Raw genomic sequence first — 25,060 nt, 5'->3', positions numbered from 1 at the left:
AAGCCTCATTTAAAATGATGCTCTTACTTGCAAACCTTTGATGCATCCAACAATGATACCTCACTTTGGGTACAGAAACACCATTTTGCAACCGAAACAGATTTGTATATATAGTTTACCCTTCAATGATGAATCGCAATGTACAATTAGTATCATTATCCTGACGTTACCAGGTCACTTGACGTTACCAGGTCATTTGTAAATTACATGCTTAAAGATTATGTTTGTCAAAGTTTATTTCCTTTCAATTATGTATAGGAAACTGTTTCGTATTACTCTGTAAAAATGTTATATTAAACCATACTGAAGTTTACAACACTATACATACAACACTATACAACACTTGTACATACTGAAATGAGAATATGTTGAGATGTTTAGTAAAGCTTCATTTGAAATGAATACATAATGTTATTTTTTTTACTGAAACACACACAGTGGTGCGGTAATGCTCTTGTGACCTGTCAGTGTTCTACTAGCCACAACAGGTCTCATTAAGACCCACCATCAGGAGTCCCTTGGAGGCCTGAAGACCCAACTCTACCTAGTTTAGCGTAGCCAGACCTTGTATTATTGTGTTCTGTGTATTCTAGGAGAACTCAGAAGCCTGGAATAAGAGGCTAAACTCTGTCTACCTCCTCAGTAGAAAACATGCACAGACCTCAGCTTCCCTCTTTCCCTCTCCTCTCTTTCCTCTCCCTCTCGTCCCCCCTTCGCTCTCCCTCTATCTCTCTCCCTCTTTCTCTCCCTCCACATAGTGAGACCACATGTGCAGTCTGAGGGCTGTGGCCTTAAATTATGAAATATGTCAGCTGTCTTAAAAAGAGCCCATCCTTCCCTCTCTGGGCAGAATTAGCACCACTCCTTTCTTCCAACAGGAAGAAAACACATCTGCTCTGGTGGAATAACTTTTTTTTAAAGGAACCCAACTTTCCCCCTGAAATGTAGACTGGGATGGACGCAGAACAGCTCCAGGATTAACAGTTAATGAACGGGCTCAGTTTATGTTTAGTACCCAGTTACCTTGGCAGTGGCACTACTTTCTGCCTCCTGCCTACCTCCACCCAGTAGTCTACAGTACCTCCACCAGTAGGATACAGTACCTCCACCCAGTAGTCTACAGTACCTCCACCCAGTAGTCTACAGTACCTCCACCCAGTAGTCTACAGTACCTCCACCCAGTAGTCTACAGTACCTCCACCCAGTAGTCTACAGTACCTCCACCCAGTAGTCTACAGTACCTCCACCCAGTAGTCTACAGTACCTCCACCCAGTAGTCTACAGTACCTCCACCAGTAGTCTACAGTACCTCCACCAGTAGGATACAGTACCTCCACCCAGTAGTCTACAGTACCTCCACCCAGTAGTCTACAGTACCTCCACCCAGTAGTCTACAGTACCTCCACCCAGTAGTCTACAGTACCTCCACCCAGTAGGATACAGTACCTCCACCCAGTAGGATACAGTACCTCCACCCAGCAGGATACAGTACCTCCACCCAGCAGTCTACAGTACCTCCACCCGGTAGTCTACAGTACCTCCACCCAGTAGTCTACAGTACCTACACCCAGTAGGATACAGTACCTCCACCAGTAGTCTACAGTACCTCCACCCAGTAGTCTACAGTACCTCCACCAGTAGGATACATTACCTCCACCCAGTAGTCTACAGTACCTCCACCCAGTAGTCTACAGTACCTCCACCGAGTAGGATACAGTACCTCCACCCAGTAGTCTACAGTACCTCCACCAGTAGGATACAGTACCTCCACCCAGTAGTCTACAGTACCTCCACCCAGTAGGATACAGTACCTCCACCCAGTAGTCTACAGTACCTCCACCCAGTAGGATACAGTACCTCCACCCAGTAGTCTACAGTACCTCCACCCAGTAGTCTACAGTACCTCCACCCAGTAGGATACAGTACCTACACCCAGTAGGCTATGTCTGTCACACATTCCCACCTATCCGCCTCACTTAAATACGTCTGGCCACAGGCTAGTAGTGCCCTCAGTACCATTTAATGTCCCTGGCTCACTTCATCTGTACCACATTTTATTTAGCTGTCTTGCTGATAGCTGCCTTTTCTGAGTGCCAGCCCAGTGGTAGGAGTGTGTGTGTGTGTGTGTGTGTGTGTGTGTGTGTGTGTGTGTGTGTGTGTGTGTGTGTGTGTGTGTGTGTGTGTGTGTGTGTGTGTGTGTGTGTGTGTGTGTGTGTGTGTGTGCCTGCGCGTGTGTCCATTTTTTTATATTCCCCCTCCATCTGGGCAAGTCATTAGCACCAATGTCTTCGGTACCAGCCTAACAGTAAACTTAATGAAATCAGCGGAACATGAATCATAGGCTACATGTTTATTATACACTGGGCTGAACTACTGTGGCTCTAATGGGACTGCAACCCGACTGCAACCACAGCATGGTATGAGTGGATGCTCTGGGCAAAGCTGTCCCAAAACATTCCACAATGGGGCCCGGAGGAATGGCTATGTATTTGAATCATTCCATTCTATGGGCATGGTCTCAACTTAAGGTGCATGCATAACATAACTCTCATTGATATCCACTGTAGGCATCCGAATTGACTGGTTTTGTACTGTAGATCTATGTATCTGCTAGATATGATTCGACCCTTTAATAAGTCTGGTAATGTGACAGATCATGTAGACAGTCAAAGACTCCATCCTGGTTACATTGAACATGCCATCGTAAAACAACCCTGACATCATTGCGCCCCATCGTGAAAACAGTAGTACCAAGACATCATTTCTCACACGCGAGCCAAAAAGGGGATTTTGGAGTTTAGAAGACTACTAAGTTATCCAACAGAAATGACAAACTGTGATGCTATGACTGTAGTATTACTGTAGTGTACAATAACCAACCATTGCACTTCAGTTTCCATACACAGATAATTCCACAGATAAACCCAGAATGAAACTGTGATCCAGTTGTTCTGACTGATTTGTTTACATTGAAGAGGATGGAGGTTTTAACAATGTAGACCTATAAAACCCGTACATGACTGAATGAGTACATCAATTAAATTACAGGTTCATAAACCTTAACGTCTTCCGTTCCGCAACTAGACAATTTGTTGTGGCCCTAGTGGTATGCAGCTCTTAAGAATCTGAGGTCACAATTTGATGCATGCCATCACTTCCTAGCATTGTGGATTTGTTTACCCTTATGAAAATCACCTGACGTGGATACGGTTACAGCCCTGTAATTATTGGAGATTAACTGTGATGAGGGACCTATATATTTTGCGTAAGGGAAGGATGAGACATATATGGGCATATGGCAGACTAATCAGAACCAGTCACGGAGGAGGGTTGAACGATTTTGAGGGTTCTCAGTTTGAAGAAAAAAAGGCTGATTTGTACACACCAGATAAAAGCAGGATTACAGTGTAAAAGAGGTTTCTTCTGATTACTCATAAATGAAGACAGTCCGTACTACAAGGACTCCACACATTTCCCACACTCTGTGGTTAGGGTAGTACACTGTATCTTGTTAAACGAGTGACTCTGGCTTTAATTGTTCAGAGTAATTTGGCTCAAAATGGTTTTACTTTAAATTGGTGGTGAGTAAGCCTGTTTCAGGGAATGTTTTTTAGAGATGGGATTAGGAAGTTTTACAATGGGACTTTATACTATTTCAGGACAAAACTCTTGCTTCAATACCACTTAACATCCAAGTTGCCAGTCATTTATAATTAGCTTATTGGGGCTTTTTTGGAAAACTCACAATTAAAATTCATAGGATGGCAGACACCCAGAAATGGCAAGGTGCAGAGCTAAATATTACCAATTGGATGGGAAAACTTCACACTTTAAACTATAACAGGATTTTTAATAAACGATTTACTACAATACTGTTGACAGTCGCCACATTCCAGGCATTCTGTTTTGACTAACAACTGAATCTATATCACTTAACATCTGAAAAGCACAATGATATCACAGAATTCTTTAAGACTAGAGATTGCCTCGAAATATACTGCATTCACACGCAGGGGAAGCATCTCAGACAAATGAAATGGTAACTGATACCTTTCTGATGATATCACAGAGTCCTTGAAGACTAGAGATTGCCTCGAAATATACATCTACTACTTAGTGCACCGTTGAATATGTCTTCAATTGATAGCATAGTACCTTCAGAGATGATGTGCCCTACACTCTTAGAAAAAAAGGTGCTATCTAGAACCCAAAAGGTTCTGATTCCAGGTAGAACCCTTTTGGGTTCCATGTAGAACTCTTTCTACAGAAGGTTCTACATGCAACCCAAAATGATTCTACCTGGAACCAAAAACAGTTATCCTATGGGGACAGCCGAAAAACCCGTTTGGAACCCTTTTTTTGTAAGTGTAGCATGGTCCCAGATCTGTTTATGCTGTCTTTTCAACTCCTATAGGCTATATGGTCATTGTTTGGAGTCAGGCCAAACAATTACCATATATGAGTAGGCAAGGCGGCACAAACAGATCTGGGACCAGGCTAGCTGTACCTCCCTTTCAGGTGCTACCGTGCTAAGACTTAATGAAGTACACACCTGTTATGTTACACAGTTCAATTTCAGCTGCCAAGGACTCCATTCTGCATGCCATAAGTCAGTATTTAAGTTCCATGGTATAGGACTAGTTTTATATAAGTCTATGCTAAAGCTTTGCCATGCCTATATAAAGCACTAATTGGTTCTTGATATGTTCCATGGTTTTATTAAACCCAACCACCCACTTATAAATTCTTTATGATGGATTGACTTGAACACAAAGTAATTACTTCCATGTGTGGGAGATCAACTATAGTCAAAGATTCAGTCATTAATTAGGACATTTATGAAGAGGACAAGAAGATAAACTATGTAACTATTGGTTTCCTAGACTGACACACACACACACACAATCCAAACTTACACACAATATTTTTCTCAGCTAATCGCCAGCAATGAAATCCCATACTATCTATTCCTCGATAGTTTCCTAGTCGTTGTGGACATATCTGTGCCTTGTTGTCATGCATGTGATATTGAATCCTCCCTCACTCAGTCTTTCCACTAGCTGTGTGTGCCTGTGGCGTCTGCTTTCTTAGGATGGCCACACCACAGTACAGTCTGGTGACATACATACAGCACAGCACGCAAGCAGAACATCACGAACTGTCATTTTCTAAACGCCGACGTGGCAAGACTGTATAAAAAACTCTATAGGACTCTCAAAGTCAAGTCTATAGGACCTTCTCAATAGTGCACTTGAAAAATGACTTCACATGAACAGACACAATAAAAAAAATTAAGTTGTCTACTGTTTCCCAATCAGCGCCCGGGCTACAGATGAGCTTGAGCTTGGGGTGAGAAATCGACAAAAAAGGTGGGAGCTGCTGTCTGTATGAACCCAAATGCAGGAACTCAGTGTCCTCAAGCTGAGAGGAGAGATACCTACCTGCTACTACCTCTACCACCCAGTCATGTGTTGCTGATGAGTGCTGAGGATGGATGAAGGTGTTGTAGCGTGTCATGCAGACTGTCTGTGTAAAATGAACCTCCAAAACTCATCTGCCTTCCTTCCTGCCTGTGTGCCTCACCTCTGCCTGCTCCTGGAATGACAGCTACCAGCCCTGTCATCTTTTAAAGATCCACCACACTCACCTCTGCGTTCACACGCAGGGGAAGCATCTCGGACAAATTAAATGGTAACTGATAGCTTTCTTGTGTGACTGAGTGAGTGAGTGTCAGTATTTGGTCATGTTAACTTGGGGCTTATTTTTGTGTAGAAATGCAAAAGCTATACCCCACAGCAGAATTGCTTTTGTTTCCCCACTCAAAAGAAAGAATTATGTGTTTTCTTTTCACAATGGGATTCCCTTTCTTCAAAGAGCGACTTCACTCTTTGGTTCACTTTTACCCCACTGGCTTGATGCCCTGCAATGAATGACATCATTGTTACTGTCAGTGTGTGAGTGTTGGGTTGGTTTGAAGACACGCTGTGGTCTGACTGCAGGTAATCCACTCCCTGAGAATGTTAAGTGTACCTTCTCAGGCCTCTCGCTCGATGACAACATGCCATTTCACTGTGCTGAATGCTAAGCCATGGCTCCACACTCGGCTTTGAACTCATTGTTCAAGCCTAATAGAGGAGACTAGAGGATAATACCCACAGACACATATAAGCTAAGATGACAATAATCATATCTCGTTAAAAGGAGCACCTATAGCTACACAAAGCGTACACATGCATATGCTATAACCCAATCATAGTTCACCAGACTGTATCATAGACGATAGTTGGGTACAGTTACAGCTACAGTGAGATTCTTAGACATATTAAAACAGAACCTTTCATAGTTGCTATGATGATGAACAAGTTGGACATAACCCTAGTCCCCTGGAGGCTGCTGGGACATATAGTTGTGAGACTGGGTGATAGAATGCCTCTGAGGTGGGATGATGAAGGTGTATACTACACACAGACTCAGGTTACAGGGAGAGACAGGCCTGGGTCAAGCCAGGCTGAGACTGTGATTGATCCTGATAGCAGAGGCCTGTGGGGGAAGTGTAATTCAACCTGGAACAGATGTTAAACACTCCTGGAAGAATGTGGTTACGGAGAGGGCAGAGCTGGCAGACCCACACGGCCCTTATTTACCGCCATCATGGACAACGGTTGAGCCGCACAGCGCGAGCCAGTTACAGATAAGAGGATACATTTGACTGTGGATTTGAGAAACTGAGAAATGACGGACTGTAATCAAGTCAGACAGAATTTACACAAACCTGAAAATCTGGAGTCCTTTCCTGGAAAGAAGCTAAATGAAAAAGGCTTGTTTGATCCTATGACAAGAAACATTCCAGTTGAGTTGTTGCAGGTTGAAAGAAATCATACCATTTTCACACTACTGTGCCGACCCGAATCAAGCTTTGCTGGCTCCGATATCAATATCAACTAGCCACTATGGTGGACACATAACCAGGCAAGCTCAGTACAGAAAAGCTCAGGTTAGTTTGACTCAGTTATGTGAAAAGCCCTTTAGTCTGTTCCTCTTCAAAAGATAGAGATTCAAGTGGAGATGGAGGGTGACAAGGAGTTACCTCAGGCCTGAAGTCTGATACTCTGATCACTTCCAAAAAACACAGGTGTAATATGCTGTCTCATAAAGCCAGTGGATGAAGACAGTCTCCTCTCCACTGTTATAATGGGGTAGCATGCAGCAGGCCCACAACACAACTAGAGCAAAAACCTCCCTTAACTCTCTCAATAAGTCACGTCTCAAACATCACTCATCTGTGACACTGTAGTGGAGACTCAATTTCATCTGTGAAATGTTTGAGATTATAAAAGGCACGCCAATATAAATGAACAGGCTGTAAATGTTTAATGTGACTACTTCTTCAGGCTGATTTGGCTTTGAAGAGGATTGGACCTGTAAGAGAAAATCCTCAGATTTTTTCCCTATTCATAGTAGAGTAGACAGGAGTTCAAAATGCCATGGGCAATGTTCCTCACAAACAGAAAAAGACTAGATTTTTAAGACGAACATTCTAACTGTGATCACAGTGATGTGACAGAGGCTGTTGTCTAGACCAGAAAACAACAATTGGTCAGGATAAGATTAAGATCAGCACCTGGCCCACTTGTTGAGCATCTGATTTAGTGAAATCTACTGGACCAGAAATTCAAAACAAGACTTCAAGTTTTGTATCTATCATATTTCCCATTGTAAAATCAATTTAAAAAATGGTCTAATAGGCTACATTGTAATTCTGTATTAGAATCTTTGAGTAAGCACTGCCCTCTGCTGGTTTCAGAACTGCAACAATGTACTTGGATCAGTGTGGCCATTCTGCATGAAATAGGCCTGCCTAATGACTCCAATGTAATTCCATACATTTCATCCAGCTCTCTGCTCTGATTAAAAGCAAATTACAGAAATGTACAATAAAATACAGATTTTAATAGAGTTTGCTAATCATCTGTCAACGTCTGCCAACTTTAAAAGTCATGCTGACAACATCATCTATGCCAGCATGTAGTTCATCGTGCACCTGCACAGCGGATACACCCTTGGGAGTCCCAGTGAGAATCAGATCCCCCTCTTCTAGGGTGATGATCTCACTGATGTAGCTGATGAGAAAGGGAATGGAGAAGATCATCTGAGAGGTGCAGCCATTCTGGCGCATCTGGCCGTTCACTTTGAGCCAGAACTTCACGTTTCCCGGGTCGGGTATCCGCTCTTTGGGGATGAATTCACTGACGGGACAAGACGTGTTGAACGCTTTGGCCAGAGTCCACGGAAGACCTTTAGACTTGCAGTCATCCTGGACATCCCGAGCGGTCATATCCAAGCACAGGGCGTACCCTGCGACGTGTTGCATCGCGGAGGATTGGGGGATAGCGGTGCCCCCTTTCCCGATGACCACCCCCAACTCGATTTCATGATGTACACTGTTGGAGTATTTGGGAATGAGGATAGGTGAGCCCTCTGTCAGATATGCAGATGGTGTCTTCAGGAACAACACGGGCTCTGTTGGGACGACGTTATTCAGCTCCTTTGCATGGTCGGCGTAGTTCCTCCCAACACAGATGATTTTCTTTCCCCACTCCCAATATCGAGATACATTTCGTGAAGTCATTGTAAAGAAATCTTGTCAAGTCTACAGCTGCTCCGAAGCAGTTCTTACCATCAAAACGACCTTTGCCCGCTGCAGCTTCCTTGAACAAACCTGTCAACCGTACGGTATCCCAGAGTGGACAAAAAAAGGTGACGTGTTACATAATAAAAGTTCATTCACAAATATGAGATATTTCGATACGAAGGAAATGCATTATATAAATATTACAATGAAGCTAAATTAGTGCATATATTTTACAAACTCAACCCTGATTACAAATATGACGTCGTAAAGTTCTGTGGGTTCGCTTTCTCCAGCCTACCAGCTGATATTCACGAGCTACTCCCCCGCATTCGATTGGCGTATCTGCGGAGGTCAACTTTAAAGAAGGCGGAACTCTTCTTTAAACCAAACTTGTCTGGTTCCTGTACATGCGATTGCGATATTAGCAAACAGCTACAGTGTTGCTTGCTATGTTTTACAGGTCACTGGTAGCGAGTGCCTGCACTCTTGGCGTTCTTGGAGCCGCTGCAACGTATAAAATTGGTATGTTTCGCTCACATCCCGATCTTTCAGGTTCTTTTCACAGCTACATAACAACCCTGAACGTTTCTAAACGAACTGTCACTGATGACACGCCAACGTAAGGTTAGCTAGCGTTCATATTTGTAATTTGCACAGCATAGTCAAATGCTAGCTAGCTACTGTCAAAGCAGCCATATATCTTTGAAGCAGCTGTCCCGGGCTAGCTAACTGGTGTTGGTCAGCGTTTAGCAAGCCTCTGATGCTGTTACATCATCCCCTTGTCTGGCATTTCCTCTTAACATTTTCTCACACACAGACTGAACTGAAGGCTTAGCTACTATGCATAGAATGTGGCAGCATCGAAATATTTGCAAACCATTGGATTCCAGTTATTTTTATTTATTATTCTGATCTTACTCCATAGTACTTTGGCTTTGTGCTCTCTGGCTTACTTGTTTACTTTCATGTGAATGACAGCTTGAATAAATTTACAACAAGCTCTCTCTGACAGGGTTACAATAGCGAAACTTTACTTGGCTGTTCTCCAAGAACCACGTAGCCCTTGTGTACATTGTAAGCACGTTTAACCTGTATGTGAACTGTATTTTTCCACGAAAATGGATTGGTTAATATTATGTCAACTATTTATATTTTTACGATGACAAATTGGTTAGTGAGTTCTGTTATGTCTAATGTGATGAATTGTAAATATTGTGTAGCCCCTGCGCACGTCCAAGCAGCCCTTCTACACAAGGAAGCTCCTGATATCCCGATAAGGAAGTCTTTACTTCTGGAGCAGAGCGACATGAAGGTAGAACTGCTGCCAGCCCTCACTGACAACTATATGTACCTTCTCATTGATGAGGAGTCAAAGGAAGCTGCCATCATAGACCCAGTTGAACCAGTGAAGGTATGAAATGAAATATAGCCTGCTGTAGGTTCGTTTTGATGGATCAACAGTAGGATATTATGTATATACATTATATAATCATTTGATTGTCTCTTCAGGTTGTAGAAGCTATCAGAAAGCACGGTGTGAGACTTACGACAGTTCTGACCACCCATCACCATTGGTAAGTCAAGTTGTCAATCAATGTTTTGAATATCACTCAGTGCAAATGACTCAGCGAAATTACCATTGTGAGCAGTCCAATAACACTGAGATTAGATATACTGACATTATAGGATTTCTATGTACCATGTGTTGTCTCCTTCTCTCTACAGGGACCATGCGGGAGGCAATGAGAAGATGGTGAGGCTGGTGCCTGGTCTCACTGTGTACGGAGGAGATGACCGGGTGGATGCCCTCACTAAGAAAGTCAAACACTCCAACACGTTCAAAGTAAGGCCTTATACCAGAATAACCTATGTAATAACCATAACAGGCCTAAAAATATTTTAAAAACGTGTCTATTTCATTGCCAGGTTGGTTCACTTACAGTCAAGTGTTTGTTTACGCCATGCCACACCACTGGCCACATTTGCTACCTTGTGACCAAAGACAACAGCACTGAGCCTCCAGCTGTCTTCACAGGTAAGCTACCGGTATCTTTCCACTTTGACTGTATCACCTACTGTAATAGAGAGCAATAGTAATGACATGTTGGCTAAAGCCCAAGGGAAATTAATAGGGGTTTTGGATAAAAGCCGAAAATAAGAACTGTGGTAAACACAGGCTTAAGAGATCTTATACGTTCTGTTCTATGAGATAATCTATATCAGCTAATGTCCCTTTGTGAATTTTGAAGCATTTAAGTAATCAAAACAAGCACATAAAGTCTTCATAATTCATAAAGGTCATGTTAACTGACTGATATTCTCATAGAACAAAACGTATAAGCTCTCCTAAGCCTGTGTTAACCTCAGACCTTATTTTTGGTGTTTATCCCAAAAACCCATTCTTTCCCAATTGGTTCGTTCAGCCATTCCTGAGGTACACTACATAACCAAAAGTATGTGGACACCTGCTCGTTGAACATCTCATTCCAAAATCATGGGCATTAATATGGAGTTGGTCCCCCTTTTGTTGCTATAACAGCCTCCTCCACTCTTCTGGGAAGGCTTTCCACTAGATGGTGGAACATTGCTGTGGGGACTTGCTTCCATTCAGCCATGACGTGAGGTCGGGAACTGATATTGGGCGACGAGGCCGGCGTTCCAATTCATCCCAAAGGTGTTCGAAGGGGTTGAAGTCAGGGCTCTGCAGGCCAGTCAAGTTCTTTGACACCGATCTCGACCAAACCATTTCTGTATGGACCTCTTTGTGCACAGGGCATTGTCATGCTGGAACAGGAAAGGGCCTTTCCCAAACTGTTGCTACAAGTAGGAAGCATTGAATCGTCTAGAATGTCATTGTATGCTGTAGTGTTACGATTTCACTTCACTGAAACTAAGGGGCCTAGCCTGAACCATGAGAAACAGCCCCACACCATTATTTCTCTTCCACCAAACTTTACAGTTGGCATTGGTGCAGGTAGCGTTATCCGCCAAACCCAGATTTTTTCGTCGGACTGCCAGATGGTGACGCGTGATTCATCACTCCAGAGAACGCGTTTCCACGGCTCCAGAGTCCAATGGCGACGAGCTTTCCACCACTCCAGCCAATGCTAGACATTGCGCATGGTGATCTTAGGCTTGTGTGTGGATGTTAGGCCATGGAAACCCATTCATGAAGCGCCTGACAAACGGTTCTTGTGTTGACATTGTTTCCAGAGGCAGTTAAGAACTCGGTAGTGAGTGTTAGACGATTTTAATGTGCTTCTCTGTGGTCCCGTTCTGTGAGCTTGTGTGGTCTACCACTTCACGGCTGAGCCGTTGTTGCTCCTGGATGTTTCCACTTCACAATAACAGCACTTACAGTTGACTGGGGCAGAAATTTGACAAACTGACTTGTTGGAAAGGTGGCATACTGTGATGGTGCCACGTTGAAAGTCACTGAGCTCTTCAGTAAGTCCATTCTACTGCCAATGTTTCTCTATGGAGATTGCATATACCTGTCAGCAACGGGTGTGGCTGAAATAGCCGAATCCACTTATTTGGAGGGGTGTCCACATACTTTTCTATTATAGATAGATCTATCTATCTCATTTGTTGTTTTTTAAAGCTAGGAGAACTCTATTGAAGTCTGAATAGACTCGTCGTAATACAGTTCCAGTCACAGGGGACTTCAATCTCTTAAACAGTTCTGATCATTAAACATGAGTTACATAAGTAAACCTACAGTAGTTATCTATGTATTATTAAATCAGCAGATTTTCATGGATGCCCTTTGACCCTTGTTATCTTCCTGTTTAGGGGACACACTGTTTGTTGCTGGCTGTGGGAAGTTCTTTGAGGGTACAGCTGAACAGATGTACAGGGCATTGATAGACGTGCTGGGACGTCTGCCCCCTGAAACAGTAAATATACCGCAATCACGCGGTGTTAAAAATTAACTTCTAGATATAACTTTCTTTACATGTAATGACAGCTAATGTATTAACACTATTCAGTGTCTGTCTTTATTGGTTAGAAAAGGTCAGTTATTATTACATTATATGCGACCAAGCACGTGTGACAGAGTTTGTCAGCACACATGCTTGGTCACGCAGCAGATGGGAACAATAGTGTGTTTGTGTTCCAGCGTGTTTACTGTGGTCATGAGTACACCGTCAACAATCTGAAGTTCGCTCGACATGTGGAGCCTGACAACGAGGTCATCAAGAAAAAACTAGCATGGGCAAAGGTATATCTTGATACATTTCATTAAAGGCCCAGTGCAGTCAAAAACATGATTTCCCTGAGTTTTATATACATTTCCTCACTGAGGTTGGAATAATACTGTGAAATTGTAAAAAAAAAGATGATTAATGCCCTTAGTGTAAGAGCTGCTTTTAAAAGACTGAAATTCTGCTGTTTTTGGTAGGATGGCGTTTTGGCCTTCCATGGTGAAATCACCATGCGGTAAATTAGTTAATAGACCAATAAGAAACAGTTCCAAACCTCTCTGCCAATAACAACAAATGTTTAGTTTTCCCCTCCCACTCAGACCACTCCAAGACAGTCATAGCTAAATATTTAGAAATGTCCCTTTTGCTAAGAAGCTATTTTTGACCATTGTTTTCAATTAAAATCACAGTAATTTATTTACTTGTTACCCAGAAATTATATTGAGAAACAGCTGCATTGGACATTTTTTTGTGTGAACTCATGGCCATGGCGATCTTTAATGTAATCAAGAAAATGTATAATCTGCTTTTTATTAAATCCGTAGGAGAAGGTCCGTAATGGAGAACCAACCATCCCCTCCACTGTGGCTGAAGAATTCAAATTCAACCCCTTTATGAGAGTGAAGTAAGAACAACTAACGATTCAGACATTTTTATAAAGCACTCGCTCAAGTGAGCACAAGCAGCACTGATCTCTTATACGAGCATCAGACAATCCACAAGTGCCCTCTTGAGCTTTGTGTCAGAGGAAGACGAGGGAGAGGATTTTAGCGTGAAAGTGCCAATGCTCACTCTGTATGTAGTGAAATAATTTAAGTGACATATTCTTTCCTTTCTATTCCAGAGAGAAGTCTGTGCAAGAGCATGCTGGGCAGAATGACCCTGTTGAAACCATGAGGAGTCTGCGTAAGGAGAAAGATGGCTTCCGGGTCCCCAAGGAGTGACTGCAGAATGGAGTCTAGTGAAATCCGTTCCACTACATGCGTACCAGTGCACTGCGACTTGTTACTAACAACTATGGCAAAATATTTCCTACCCGTTTCATTCACTACGTAAAATACTGTATTTACTTCATTTCCACATTCTGTACATTAGCTTGTAGACCTAATGCAAGCATCAAGCAAAACAAAATATTGTAGTCTCGTCACGAGGAAGACTGGAGATTGAGTATAAACTGGATTTACAGAATAAAATTTGATCTGTATTGCAGATTGATTTAAGAATCTTGACTTGAATTAAGTTAATTTAGCTTTGATTACTGAAATGTACAGTTTGCTGTAGAGTGAATACAGTATTGATGTTCTGTAATGTGAAAAATAATATTTTAATAAACCCCAACAATTCTCATCTGCAGAAGCAAAACAGAACTATAAAAAGCAGGTAGAAGCTTGAATAAGTGATGTCTTAATGTGCAATGTTTGTAAATTAATTTAGACTTTTTGTCTCTGTATAAAGCTTTCTTATCAAGTGTTTTATTACTTTAATATGGTATATTCACTCAAAACAATATTTCAGAGGTTTGTGTATAGTCCCTTTAGAGAAGCCAGGGCTACTTTAGTGTGATTGTTGGACATATAGAAAATCAACTGAAGCACTTCCAAACATCTCTCATACTAAATAACAACTTATGCTCTTTGTTAATCAAAAGCTCCATATATTTATACACACATCAGGCTTTTGAGTGACGATGTGAAGTGCGTGATGCATATAGGTTTTATTAAAATCTCCATTGTCTCTTTCACAGAAAAATCAATAAAGCAGATGTATTGTTGGCCTGACCATTTCATATTTGTCAGAGATTCATATCCCTAATGACTATTACCTGCTTGCAGATTTCTTGGGGTAAAATGGTGATGTTTGCTTGACATTCTATATTAACATTTCACCACATATCTACAAGAGAGCTGCTAAACATTGTTTAATATATTAGCAATATATTTTGACATATTGCTAATATTACCTAGTCCATATTAAATGGTTTAACATAGCTGCTTAACTGACAGAGCATACCGTATGAAGGGATGTGCCTCTTGTTCTCACCATGCCATACAAAGGAAGAAAACACTGAAAAACCAAATGTAAATATTTAAAGTGTATGCTTATTTCTACAGCTAAAACTGTTCCTTTGTATCAAGTAAATCGTGCCAGTATGTATATCAATGACTGCTGGTACATGGTGAATAACGTACTTGAACGTTACACTAATGTAACATTTTAATATGCAAAATATGTATCATAGATTTATTATAAATAAGGCAGAAATTATATACATTTAAACTAAAATATTTCTTTAGAATTGCATCAGAAAACATTTCAAGAGTACAACAAATACTTTTCAGTGCATACAAGTGAAATAACAGAATTTGCTGCTGTATTCATAATTAGTGCACACTTAAATGTAGTAATAATTATCCAACCACATTACCAGTGGTCTGGTATGAATTAACTTGTGCGTATAGAATCGATAGCCTGAATGTATACAGGCTTTATGTTGGTATAAATAACAGGCCACCACAGTAATTAAACACTTGGCGATAATGCTCTATTTGACCTGACAGACAGTCCTTTAAGCACAGACAGAAGGATAGATAAGAGAGGAATGGATAGACAGAGAAAAGAGATGAGGGGTCCTTAAAAGCAGAGAGAGAGGAGAGAGACAAGAAAGAGACGGTGAAGGAAAGTGATAAATTCAGTCATCCAGAACAGATAGAGCATAAACATTAACCCAAGGTCAAGTTTTGTGATTTCACGCAATGGTTCAAATAATCCTAGAATAGGGATGCATCTCAATAGCCAAATAGATGTCCTATCATGCCTTTTTCTTTATTTCTACTGATATTAAACAACTAGACAGGTGACAGAAAATACCCAACAAGAACCGGCCATGTTGCTTCCACCTAACCTGTGTTAAACTCAATGGAGATGAAACAGAGGAGGCTACTTTAGACTATTGAGATGCACCCTGACACTTGAGGACAGACCATTCACTTACAGAAACCCTTCAACATCCTTTCACCCTCTTCTTCACCATTTGACAAGGAGTCCGTTGGTGGCCTTGTCCACTGCATGGTACTGTGTGTGCAGCAGCTCCCTGGCTCTCTCCTCTCCTACACTCTGTAGCCAGGACTGGTACAGCTCTGCCACGCGCTGGTCCTCCTCTGGCACTAGAGGGCGCTCCTCCCTGTACAGATCCTCCACCTGCTGCAGCAACTCCTTGTTGTTCTGCTCTGGTAAGGGCTTCACCTGGCCTCCCCCATTCAGACAACCTGTATACACACACAGTGAGGAAACACAACACACAACTGGTTTTACAAGTTCACTTTGACTTGAACCAAAGAAATGCCATTACAAACAGGAAGCATTCCTCAGGGGAATTCACACAGTGTGCTGTCTATTACTAGCTGCTGTCTGTGCTTCTGTGCACATGTAGAATAGAGACTTCAACCATAGCAGTAAATAAATAAACAGACAAGACATTATAATTCAATTCAAAGACTTGAATGTGGGAAGAAGAAAAAAACATGCATTTGTATATATTATCTGTGTTTATATTAAACGCAAATGTAAACCAACAAACAAAGCCTCCTCTTCCCTCACCTGACGGACAGGCCATGACCTCTACGAAGTGGTAGGGTGAATTTCCCCTCTTGAGTTTCTGCACCAGGTTCTGGATGTTGCGGAAACCGTAGGTTGCGGCGAAACGCAGCACGACCACACCATCCCTTTCCAGGGTCACCTCCTGGAAGTCCTTGTTCCTAAAGGGGACAGGTTAATCAGGGTTGTGTTCATTAGGCACCAAAAGCAAGAAATCAGACTGAAACAGGGAAGGACTACTTGGATTTGTCCAATCAGAAACGCCTGTTTCTTAAACTTGCTCTAATCTCAGGGTTATTCTTCTCAACAAATCTATACTTCCATGGCTGATAGGAAGCAGAGACAGACTTCCCTGCACATCTCATGGAAATGAAGAGAGACTGAGTATTTTGCCTGCACTATTTCACAGTTGACACAACTAAGTGAAAGCTAACCAATTAGCAGACGTGAGCTCCTAACAGGGCTTTAATACTGCAGGGCCAGACTGACTTACTTGAGTGTCTTGTATGTGAGCTCCTTCACCTCCTCTCCAAACAGCTGTCTGGCAGCGTGTGTGAACACGTGATGAAGGTATCCTCCTGAACCGCTCCCTGCATGACCCAGCAACTCATCACCACACACACTGCTGAACCTGCAGGGACAAAAGTGCACACACACATCAGCAAGTGTGGAGTTCTCCTGACACACGCGGCACACACACACACCTTCTTGAGTTCTCCCGACACACGCTGCACACACACACCTTTTGGAGTTCTCCTGACACACACTGCACACACACCTTTTGGAGTTCTCCTGACACACGCTGCACACACACCTTTTGGAGTTCTCCTGACACACGCTGCACACACACCTTCTGGAGTTTTCCTGGCACACACACACCTTCTGGAGTTCTCCTGACGCACGCTGCACACACACACACACACCTTCTGGAGTTCTCCTGACACACGCTGCACACACACACCTTCTGGAGTACTCCTGACGCACGCTGCACACACACACACACCTTCTGAAGTTCTCCTGACACACACACACACCTTCTGGAGTTCTCCTGACACACACACACACACACACACACACACACACACACACACACACACACACACACACACACACACACACACACACACACACACACACACACACACACACACACACACACACACACACCTTCTGAAGTTCTCCTGACACACACACACACACACACCTTCTGGAGTTCTCCTGACACACACACACACACACACACACCTTCTGGAGTTCTCCTGACACATGCGCTGGTATTAATTTATATGTAAAAGATGAGGTTCAAACCCTTACATTGTATCTAATGGGGCTGGCTCCACATCGCTGAGCAACACTTTCTCTTCCTCTAGCATCTTCAGAACTTCTCCTGTCATGAAATAAACAGAAACAGACATCAGAAAACGTTCATTTAAAAATGTATTTCAAAACAGAAAACACACACAGACACACACACACTTTGAATACTATCTGCCATAGTGGTGTAATGTCCTCTCTACCTGAAGTGATGACACAGTCCACCTCTCTGGTGTCAGCCTCCTCCAGGTAGAAGTCAGGCCTGGAGGCCTCCAGTTTCTTATCATAGCAGGGCATCACAGTCACATGGTAGATCTGCTGAGGGTTCAGGCCCTGCAACAACAACAACACACACCTGTCAGTCATGTCCTTTAGAAGATCTCATCCTACTATACAGACATGATAGAATCATCATCCAAAATGAACAAATTCTTATCATCTATTTAAACGTTACTCTACATCTCTGATCTATATCACCTGACTCCATTTAGTCTATTCCATAACTAACATCTAGATATGTAACCCTGCAGTCTGCATCCCTGATCCATGCTGAATGTCAGACTCATCAGCTGACGGGTGGGGGGGGGGGGGGTCAACTTCCGGTTCAGAAGAACTATATTGCAGGTCAGAAACTTTTTAAATCAAGAAAACACTTTTTTTTTTTTTTACAAACCCAGGAGCTTGTTGTTTTGCGTTGTTATGTGAATTCCATTCTGTGAGCGGTGAGGCAGACATAGAAGGCTACCAGCAGGACACTGTCCATTATCTGTGTTGTTATGTGAATTCCATTCTGTGAGCGGTGAGGCAGACATAGAAGGCTACCAGCAGGACACTGTCCATTATCTGTGTTGTTATGTGAATTCCATTCTGTGAGCGGTGAGGCAGACATAGAAGGCTACCAGCAGGACACTGTCCATTATCTGTGTTGTTATGTGAATTCCATTCTGTGAGCGGTGAGGCAGACATAGAAGGCTACCAGCAGGACACTGTCCATTATCTGTGTTGTTATGTGAATTCCATTCTGTGAGCGGTGAGGCAGACATAGAAGGCTACCAGCAGGACACTGTCCATTATCTGTGTTGTTATGTGAATTCCATTCTGTGAGCGGTGAGGCAGACTCAGAAGGCTACCAGCAGGACACTGTCCATTATCTGTGTTGTTATGTGAATTCCATTCTGTGAGCGGTGAGGCAGACATAGAAGGCTACCAGCAGGACACTGTCCATTATCTGTGTTGTTATGTGAATTCCATTCTGTGAGCGGTGAGGCAGACATAGAAGGCTACCAGCAGGACACTGTCCATTATCTGTGTTGTTATGTGAATTCCATTCTGTGAGCGGTGAGGCAGACATAGAAGGCTACCAGCAGGACACTGTCCATTATCTGTGTTGTTATGTGAATTCCATTCTGTGAGCGGTGAGGCAGACTCAGAAGGCTACCAGCAGGACACTGTCCATTATCTGTGTTGTTATGTGAATTCCATTCTGTGAGCGGTGAGGCAGACTCAGAAGGCTACCAGCAGGACACTGTCCATTATCTGTGTTGTTATGTGAATTCCATTCTGTGAGCGGTGAGGCAGACTCAGAAGGCTACCAGCAGGACACTGTCCATTATCTGTGTTGTTATGTGAATTCCATTCTGTGAGCGGTGAGGCAGACATAGAAGGCTACCAGCAGGACACTGTCCATTATCTGTGTTGTTATGTGAATTCCATTCTGTGAGCGGTGAGGCAGACATAGAAGGCTACCAGCAGGACACTGTCCATTATCTGTGTTGTTATGTGAATTCCATTCTGTGAGCGGTGAGGCAGACATAGAAGGCTACCAGCAGGACACTGTCCATTATCTGTGTTGTTATGTGAATTCCATTCTGTGAGCGGTGAGGCAGACATAGAAGGCTACCAGCAGGACACTGTCCATTATCTGTGTTGTTATGTGAATTCCATTCTGTGAGCGGTGAGGCAGACATAGAAGGCTACCAGCAGGACACTGTCCATTATCTGTGTTGTTATGTGAATTCCATTCTGTGAGCGGTGAGGCAGACATAGAAGGCTACCAGCAGGACACTGTCCATTATCTGTGTTGTTATGTGAATTCCATTCTGTGAGCGGTGAGGCAGACATAGAAGGCGACCAGCAGGACACTGTCCATTATCTGTGTTGTGCTGAAACATTTGAATTTGTCCACATGCAGAGCTTATGTTCCCTTCCCCCACGTAAGAATACATTGCCAAGGTTACTTTCCCTGGCTAGCCTATCTCACGCGAAAATGGCTAAAGTAACAGGACAAATAAATAAATAAAAGTTATGATGGAGGAATACACAATCATGGAAACAGGTGCTGCGCGAGTGAAATCCCCGCTTTGGAAGGATTTTGGAGTCATTATGGACAAAGTCAACAACTCGGTAGATGGATGCACAGACTGCAAAAAGTGCAAGCAGGTATTTGTTTACAATAATTCAGTTAATTATTAGTGAATGATTCTGTTAATTCAGGCTTTCGTACATTTAGACCATACACAGGCCATATAACGTTTAACCAGTGCCGCTGGTAAAAGTGTAGCCTAGTAAATAAATTATTCTGGGAAAGACATGCTCAGGTACTTTAGCGACTAGTAAATATTTTTGAAACCTCTCGCTTTGGGCTGGATGTGTCAATGTGTAGTTCATATACGCATAATCTATGAGCAGAATTACTGTCTTACCTCAATTAACCACAAAATCCCTAGTTTAAAAGCAACTGTTCTGGAAGCTGTGTTGCGCCATTTTCCCTAACTTCCCCCACATGGGCCAGCCCCCTAGCAATTGAAGATCTAGCCAATGAAATTCAGCCCATCGCTATTTGAGTGACAACTAGCAAGAATCACACACAGCAGAGCAAGAGAGAGAGCAATGACGTGGAGCACATATCTGCAAATATGTGATGTAGTACACAATTTTCGGGGACCACTTTTAGCTCGTGGATGCTACTTTCAGAACTACTGGCTAAAAAGTATACAAAAGTACCAGAGAATCCCTTTAAGTTTCAATGAAATTATTTGATTATCTAAACAATATTGAATGTAAAGGTCTTGTTTCGTTATGTCGGCTACAGGCTTTCATTAGGTAAGAAGGCTAATTAGAAGTCTCCATTTTTCATAGCGATTTGAGTTGTCAATGTGCCGCATTGCATTGTGAAGAAAAATATATATATTGTTCTTAATTCATGTTGAATAGACACGCAGACAAATGAATTCATGCAGGGAAGAAGAATATTAGCCTACTACCCAGGAGTCACAAACAGTAAATAAATAGATGTTATTTGGCAGGTTAACGGATCAGCTCTCGGAACAATTTTATGCGGATGGGTCGGAATGTACAGAAAGATCTCTCTTGATGTCGGGTAGGCTCAGAATTTATGTGGCTGGCGCGGGGCGGGTGCGGCTCCAAAAACGGACCCATGCAGGACTCTAATGTCAATGAGTCCCTACCAACCTGCTGGCCAGCGAAGAAGCCCTTCACCAGAGAGCCCATCATCTGCTGTGGGGAGCGGGTGGAACTGACGTAGGGCAGGATGAACTCTCCATGGGTTTTCTCTGCATAGCAGATCCAACCTGAAGACAACACAAGCCTGTATTATTACTGGACCTGAAGACAACACAAGCCTGTATTATTACTGGACCTGAAGACAACACAAGCCTGTATTATTACTGGACCTGAAGACAACACAAGCCTGTATTATTACTGAACCTGAAGACAACACAAGCCTGTATTATTACTGAACCTGAAGACAACACAAGCCTGTATTATTACTGAACCTGAAGACAACACAAGCCTGTATTATTACTGGACCTGAAGACAACACAAGCCTGTATTATTACTGGACCTGAAGACAACACAAGCCTGTATTATTACTGGACCTGAAGACAACACAAGCCTGTATTATTACTGGACCTGAAGACAACACAAGCCTGTATTATTACTGGACCTGAAGACAACACAAGCCTGTATTATTACTGGACCTGAAGACAACACAAGCCTGTATTATTACTGAACCTGAAGACAACACAAGCCTGTATTATTACTGAACCTGAAGACAACACAAGCCTGTATTATTACTGGACCTGAAGACAACACAAGCCTGTATTATTACTGGACCTGAAGACAACACAAGCCTGTATTATTACTGGACCTGAAGACAACACAAGCCTGTATTATTACTGAACCTGAAGACAACACAAGCCTGTATTATTACTGAACCTGAAGACAACACAAGCCTGTATTATTACTGAACCTGAAGACAACACAAGCCTGTATTATTACTGGACCTGAAGACAACACAAGCCTGTATTATTACTGGACCTGAAGACAACACAAGCCTGTATTATTACTGGACCTGAAGACAACACAAGCCTGTATTATTACTGAACCTGAAGACAACACAAGCCTGTATTATTACTGAACCTGAAGACAACACAAGCCTGTATTATTACTGAACCTGAAGACAACACAAGCCTGTATTATTACTGGACCTGAACACAACACAAGCCTGTATTATTACTGAACCTGAAAACAACACAAGCCTGTATTATTACTGGACCTGAATACAACACAAGCCTGTATTATTACTGGACCTGAAGACAACACAAGCCTGTATTATTACTGAACCTGAAGACAACACAAGCCTGTATTATTACTGGACCTGAAGACAACACAAGCCTGTATTATTACTGGACCTGAAGACAACACAAGCCTGTATTATTACTGAACCTGAAGACAACACAAGCCTGTATTATTACTGAACCTGAAGACAACACAAGCCTGTATTATTACTGAACCTGAAGACAACACAAGCCTGTATTATTACTGAACCTGAAGACAACACAAGCCTGTATTATTACTGGACCTGAAGACAACACAAGCCTGTATTATTACTGGACCTGAAGACAACACAAGCCTGTATTATTAATGAACCTGAAGACAACACAAGCCTGTATTATTAATGAACCTGAACACAAGCCTGTATTATTAATGAACCTGAACACAAGCCTGTATTATTAATGAACCTGAACACAAGCCTGTATTATTAATGAACCTGAACACAAGCCTGTATTATTAATGAACCCGAACACAAGCCTGTATTATTAATGAACCTGGAAGAGACCAGGGCCTGTATTTATAAAGTATCTCAGAGTAGGAGATGATCTGTCCCCCCTCTTATTCCCTCTTCTGGCTGTGACCCCACTCTCAGAGGGTCTCAGAGGGAGTTGGGATATGCAAAAAACACATTTCCAATTAATACACACTTGTACATGTGTGAAACAGGACAAATATAAGCACCCACCCACTTCTAATCTGAGGAACTTTGTGAAATTGGGCCCTGGTTTCTGAAGTTCTATTGGAAGGATTCTGGCCTGGAGATAATCAGGGGCTAGTTAAGGTGTTGAGGTACAGCTGGTTACCTGGGCAGGCAGAGGCCAGCATGGGCAGGGCCTGCTTGTCTTGCTCCTTCCGATGGAACCGCTCCACAAACTCTCTCTGACTCTCCAACAGGCTGAAGGTCCTACTGAAGCTGGTGTCAAACACGTGGTGAACCCCTGAAACACAACAGTCACACCAGTCAGTATATTTTATCTAAATATAATGTATCTCACTAATGTGTATTACACAGATACACAAAGGTTTATCTTTTAACCTTCGCACTCACCCAGACCCTTGAAGAAGGCGGTGAGCCTCCTGCCTGCCTCACTGCTGCTCAGGCCGTAGCGTGCTGCCAGGGAGGCTCTGGACTGTGGGGACACAGACACCACCACCACCTTCTGCTCTGCTACACCTGCCTGCTGGGGAGATGAAGGGAGACTAGTTACACACAGGGGAGACAGATACAGACACCATCATCATCACTAAACACGCTGGGTTGAGTATGACTGGTGGGTTCTGTTTGTGGGTCTTCAGATGGATGACAACACACACACTACCTTGTTGTTGCGTAGCACCCTGTAGATCTCTTCATGACTCTGCTGTGTGATAAGGACACTCTCAGCTGAGGTGATGCAGCCACTGCAGGCCAGGCAGTCATTCAGAGTGATCTTAGCTTTCTCCAGCTTCTGCTTTCCACCATCCTGGAGACACAAAGAACAAGATGGAGTAACATTGTACTGTAGGTTAACAGTGAGAAAGAAAATGTGTGTCTCAAAAAGTAGCATCCACTACTCAAATTAATTTGAGAAAGTACTTGACAAAACAAATCCCATAAGGCAGCCATATTGCTTTTACCGATCCTGTGTCTTCAGAACAAGTTCAGGTGAAGGCGAGATGAGAAGAGCAACAAGAGAGTTTTGAGATTCACCCTCAGTGAAGTAGGCTCATGCCAGTTGACATGTTAGTCAATGTAACATCACAGCTCCAGCTGTGGTCACTATGTGGGAAACATTGAAGCATACGCACCTGTTTAACCTGGAAATAGCTCCCATCATCTTCTATTTGAATTTTAGCCACAGATCTGCCTTGCTTCTTCTCCACCTTGACTGGTTTCACACATTCCTAAGAAAGGAAAGGGGAGCAAGTAGCAATCAGTTTAGGGGGGAGAAGTACAATCACAAACAATACTAGCTAGCTTAGTCACATCCAGGTGCTTACAGTACAAGGACCAATTAAATTAAAAGGAACTAATGATGTGTCTGATGACAGATAAAAGTGGACATCTTTGGCTACGTTCTTCAACCTAGGAAGTTAAAACGAGTTAACGTTAGCTAGTCAAATGAGTCACATGTCATTTCGATGACCTAGCTACTTAGCGAGAGAGCAAACCAACTAGGTAGTAGAGGGGGCTGGAAGGAAACAACGTCTTTGAATCCATTCTAATGATCTCATTCCAGTCATTACAATGAGCCCGTCCTCATCCTAAAGCTCCCCCACCAGCATCCGCTACGAGTTAGTTAGATTAAAAAAAAGAACAAAAGCGCGTTCAATTGAAAACCACCATTGCTTCAATCAATTTACACAGCAATGCCAATAACGCAATATACGCATTTGGAAGTTGGACAGATAATACTCTATTTGACAGCTAGCCAGTACTTTAGAGGTTAGCTAACTACAGTAGCTAACGTTAACTAGCTACTGAGAATGGCGACCAGTGGGTCGTTAACATTAAAATAACCACATTATACCTATGCTAAAATTATGTAAAACGTGTTTAATAACCTGATTGTTGTATGGATAAGTGTTATTTACCTGGGAAGGAGTGATAAAATCATCTAGATCTGTCAACTGCAAAACACCGCTAAATTGGGACACCATGTTTAGTGCTGCAGTAAAGCAGTTTGTGTTTACTTTG

General features: G+C 42.6%; 3 protein-coding genes across 5 annotated transcripts; 1 reads left to right on the top strand and 2 right to left on the bottom strand.

The window, feature by feature from the left end:
• Nucleotides 1-7,348: 7,348 nt before the first annotated feature.
• LOC120041143 (acylpyruvase FAHD1, mitochondrial-like) lies at nucleotides 7,349-8,930 on the bottom strand. The gene has a single exon (XM_038986104.1). The coding sequence runs from the start codon at nucleotides 8,627-8,629 to the stop codon at nucleotides 7,973-7,975; it is 657 nt and encodes a 218-aa protein (XP_038842032.1). The 5' UTR covers nucleotides 8,630-8,930; the 3' UTR covers nucleotides 7,349-7,972.
• On the top strand, nucleotides 8,564-14,624 carry LOC120041132 (hydroxyacylglutathione hydrolase, mitochondrial). Of its 2 annotated transcripts, XM_038986091.1 has the most exons (10): nucleotides 8,564-8,757; nucleotides 9,093-9,154; nucleotides 9,853-10,043; nucleotides 10,142-10,206; nucleotides 10,358-10,475; nucleotides 10,559-10,667; nucleotides 12,428-12,531; nucleotides 12,756-12,857; nucleotides 13,386-13,465; nucleotides 13,685-14,624. In XM_038986091.1, the coding sequence occupies exons 3-10, from the start codon at nucleotides 9,939-9,941 to the stop codon at nucleotides 13,782-13,784; spliced, it is 783 nt and encodes a 260-aa protein (XP_038842019.1). In that variant the 5' UTR covers nucleotides 8,564-8,757; nucleotides 9,093-9,154; nucleotides 9,853-9,938; the 3' UTR covers nucleotides 13,785-14,624. The 2 variants fall into 2 exon arrangements, with proteins under 2 accessions (XP_038842019.1, XP_038842011.1); XM_038986083.1 differs by lacking the exon at nucleotides 8,564-8,757 and having other exon boundaries at nucleotides 9,020-9,154.
• LOC120041107 (cytosolic Fe-S cluster assembly factor narfl-like) lies at nucleotides 14,531-25,041 on the bottom strand. Of its 2 annotated transcripts, none has more exons than XM_038986078.1 (11): nucleotides 24,958-25,041; nucleotides 24,172-24,267; nucleotides 23,703-23,846; nucleotides 23,432-23,564; nucleotides 23,187-23,321; nucleotides 21,220-21,338; nucleotides 17,952-18,081; nucleotides 17,749-17,821; nucleotides 16,928-17,065; nucleotides 16,438-16,595; nucleotides 14,531-16,106 (listed from the first exon to the last, which is right to left on the bottom strand). In XM_038986078.1, the coding sequence occupies exons 1-11, from the start codon at nucleotides 25,021-25,023 to the stop codon at nucleotides 15,865-15,867; spliced, it is 1,434 nt and encodes a 477-aa protein (XP_038842006.1). In that variant the 5' UTR covers nucleotides 25,024-25,041; the 3' UTR covers nucleotides 14,531-15,864. The 2 variants fall into 2 exon arrangements, with proteins under 2 accessions (XP_038842006.1, XP_038842007.1); XM_038986079.1 differs by having other exon boundaries at nucleotides 23,432-23,561.
• Nucleotides 25,042-25,060: the final 19 nt, after the last annotated feature.

This window comes from Salvelinus namaycush, chromosome 3 (assembly GCF_016432855.1).
Source record: "Salvelinus namaycush isolate Seneca chromosome 3, SaNama_1.0, whole genome shotgun sequence".
NCBI classification, from domain to species: domain Eukaryota; kingdom Metazoa; phylum Chordata; class Actinopteri; order Salmoniformes; family Salmonidae; genus Salvelinus; species Salvelinus namaycush.
This window is presented reverse-complemented; position numbering and strand designations above follow the sequence as displayed.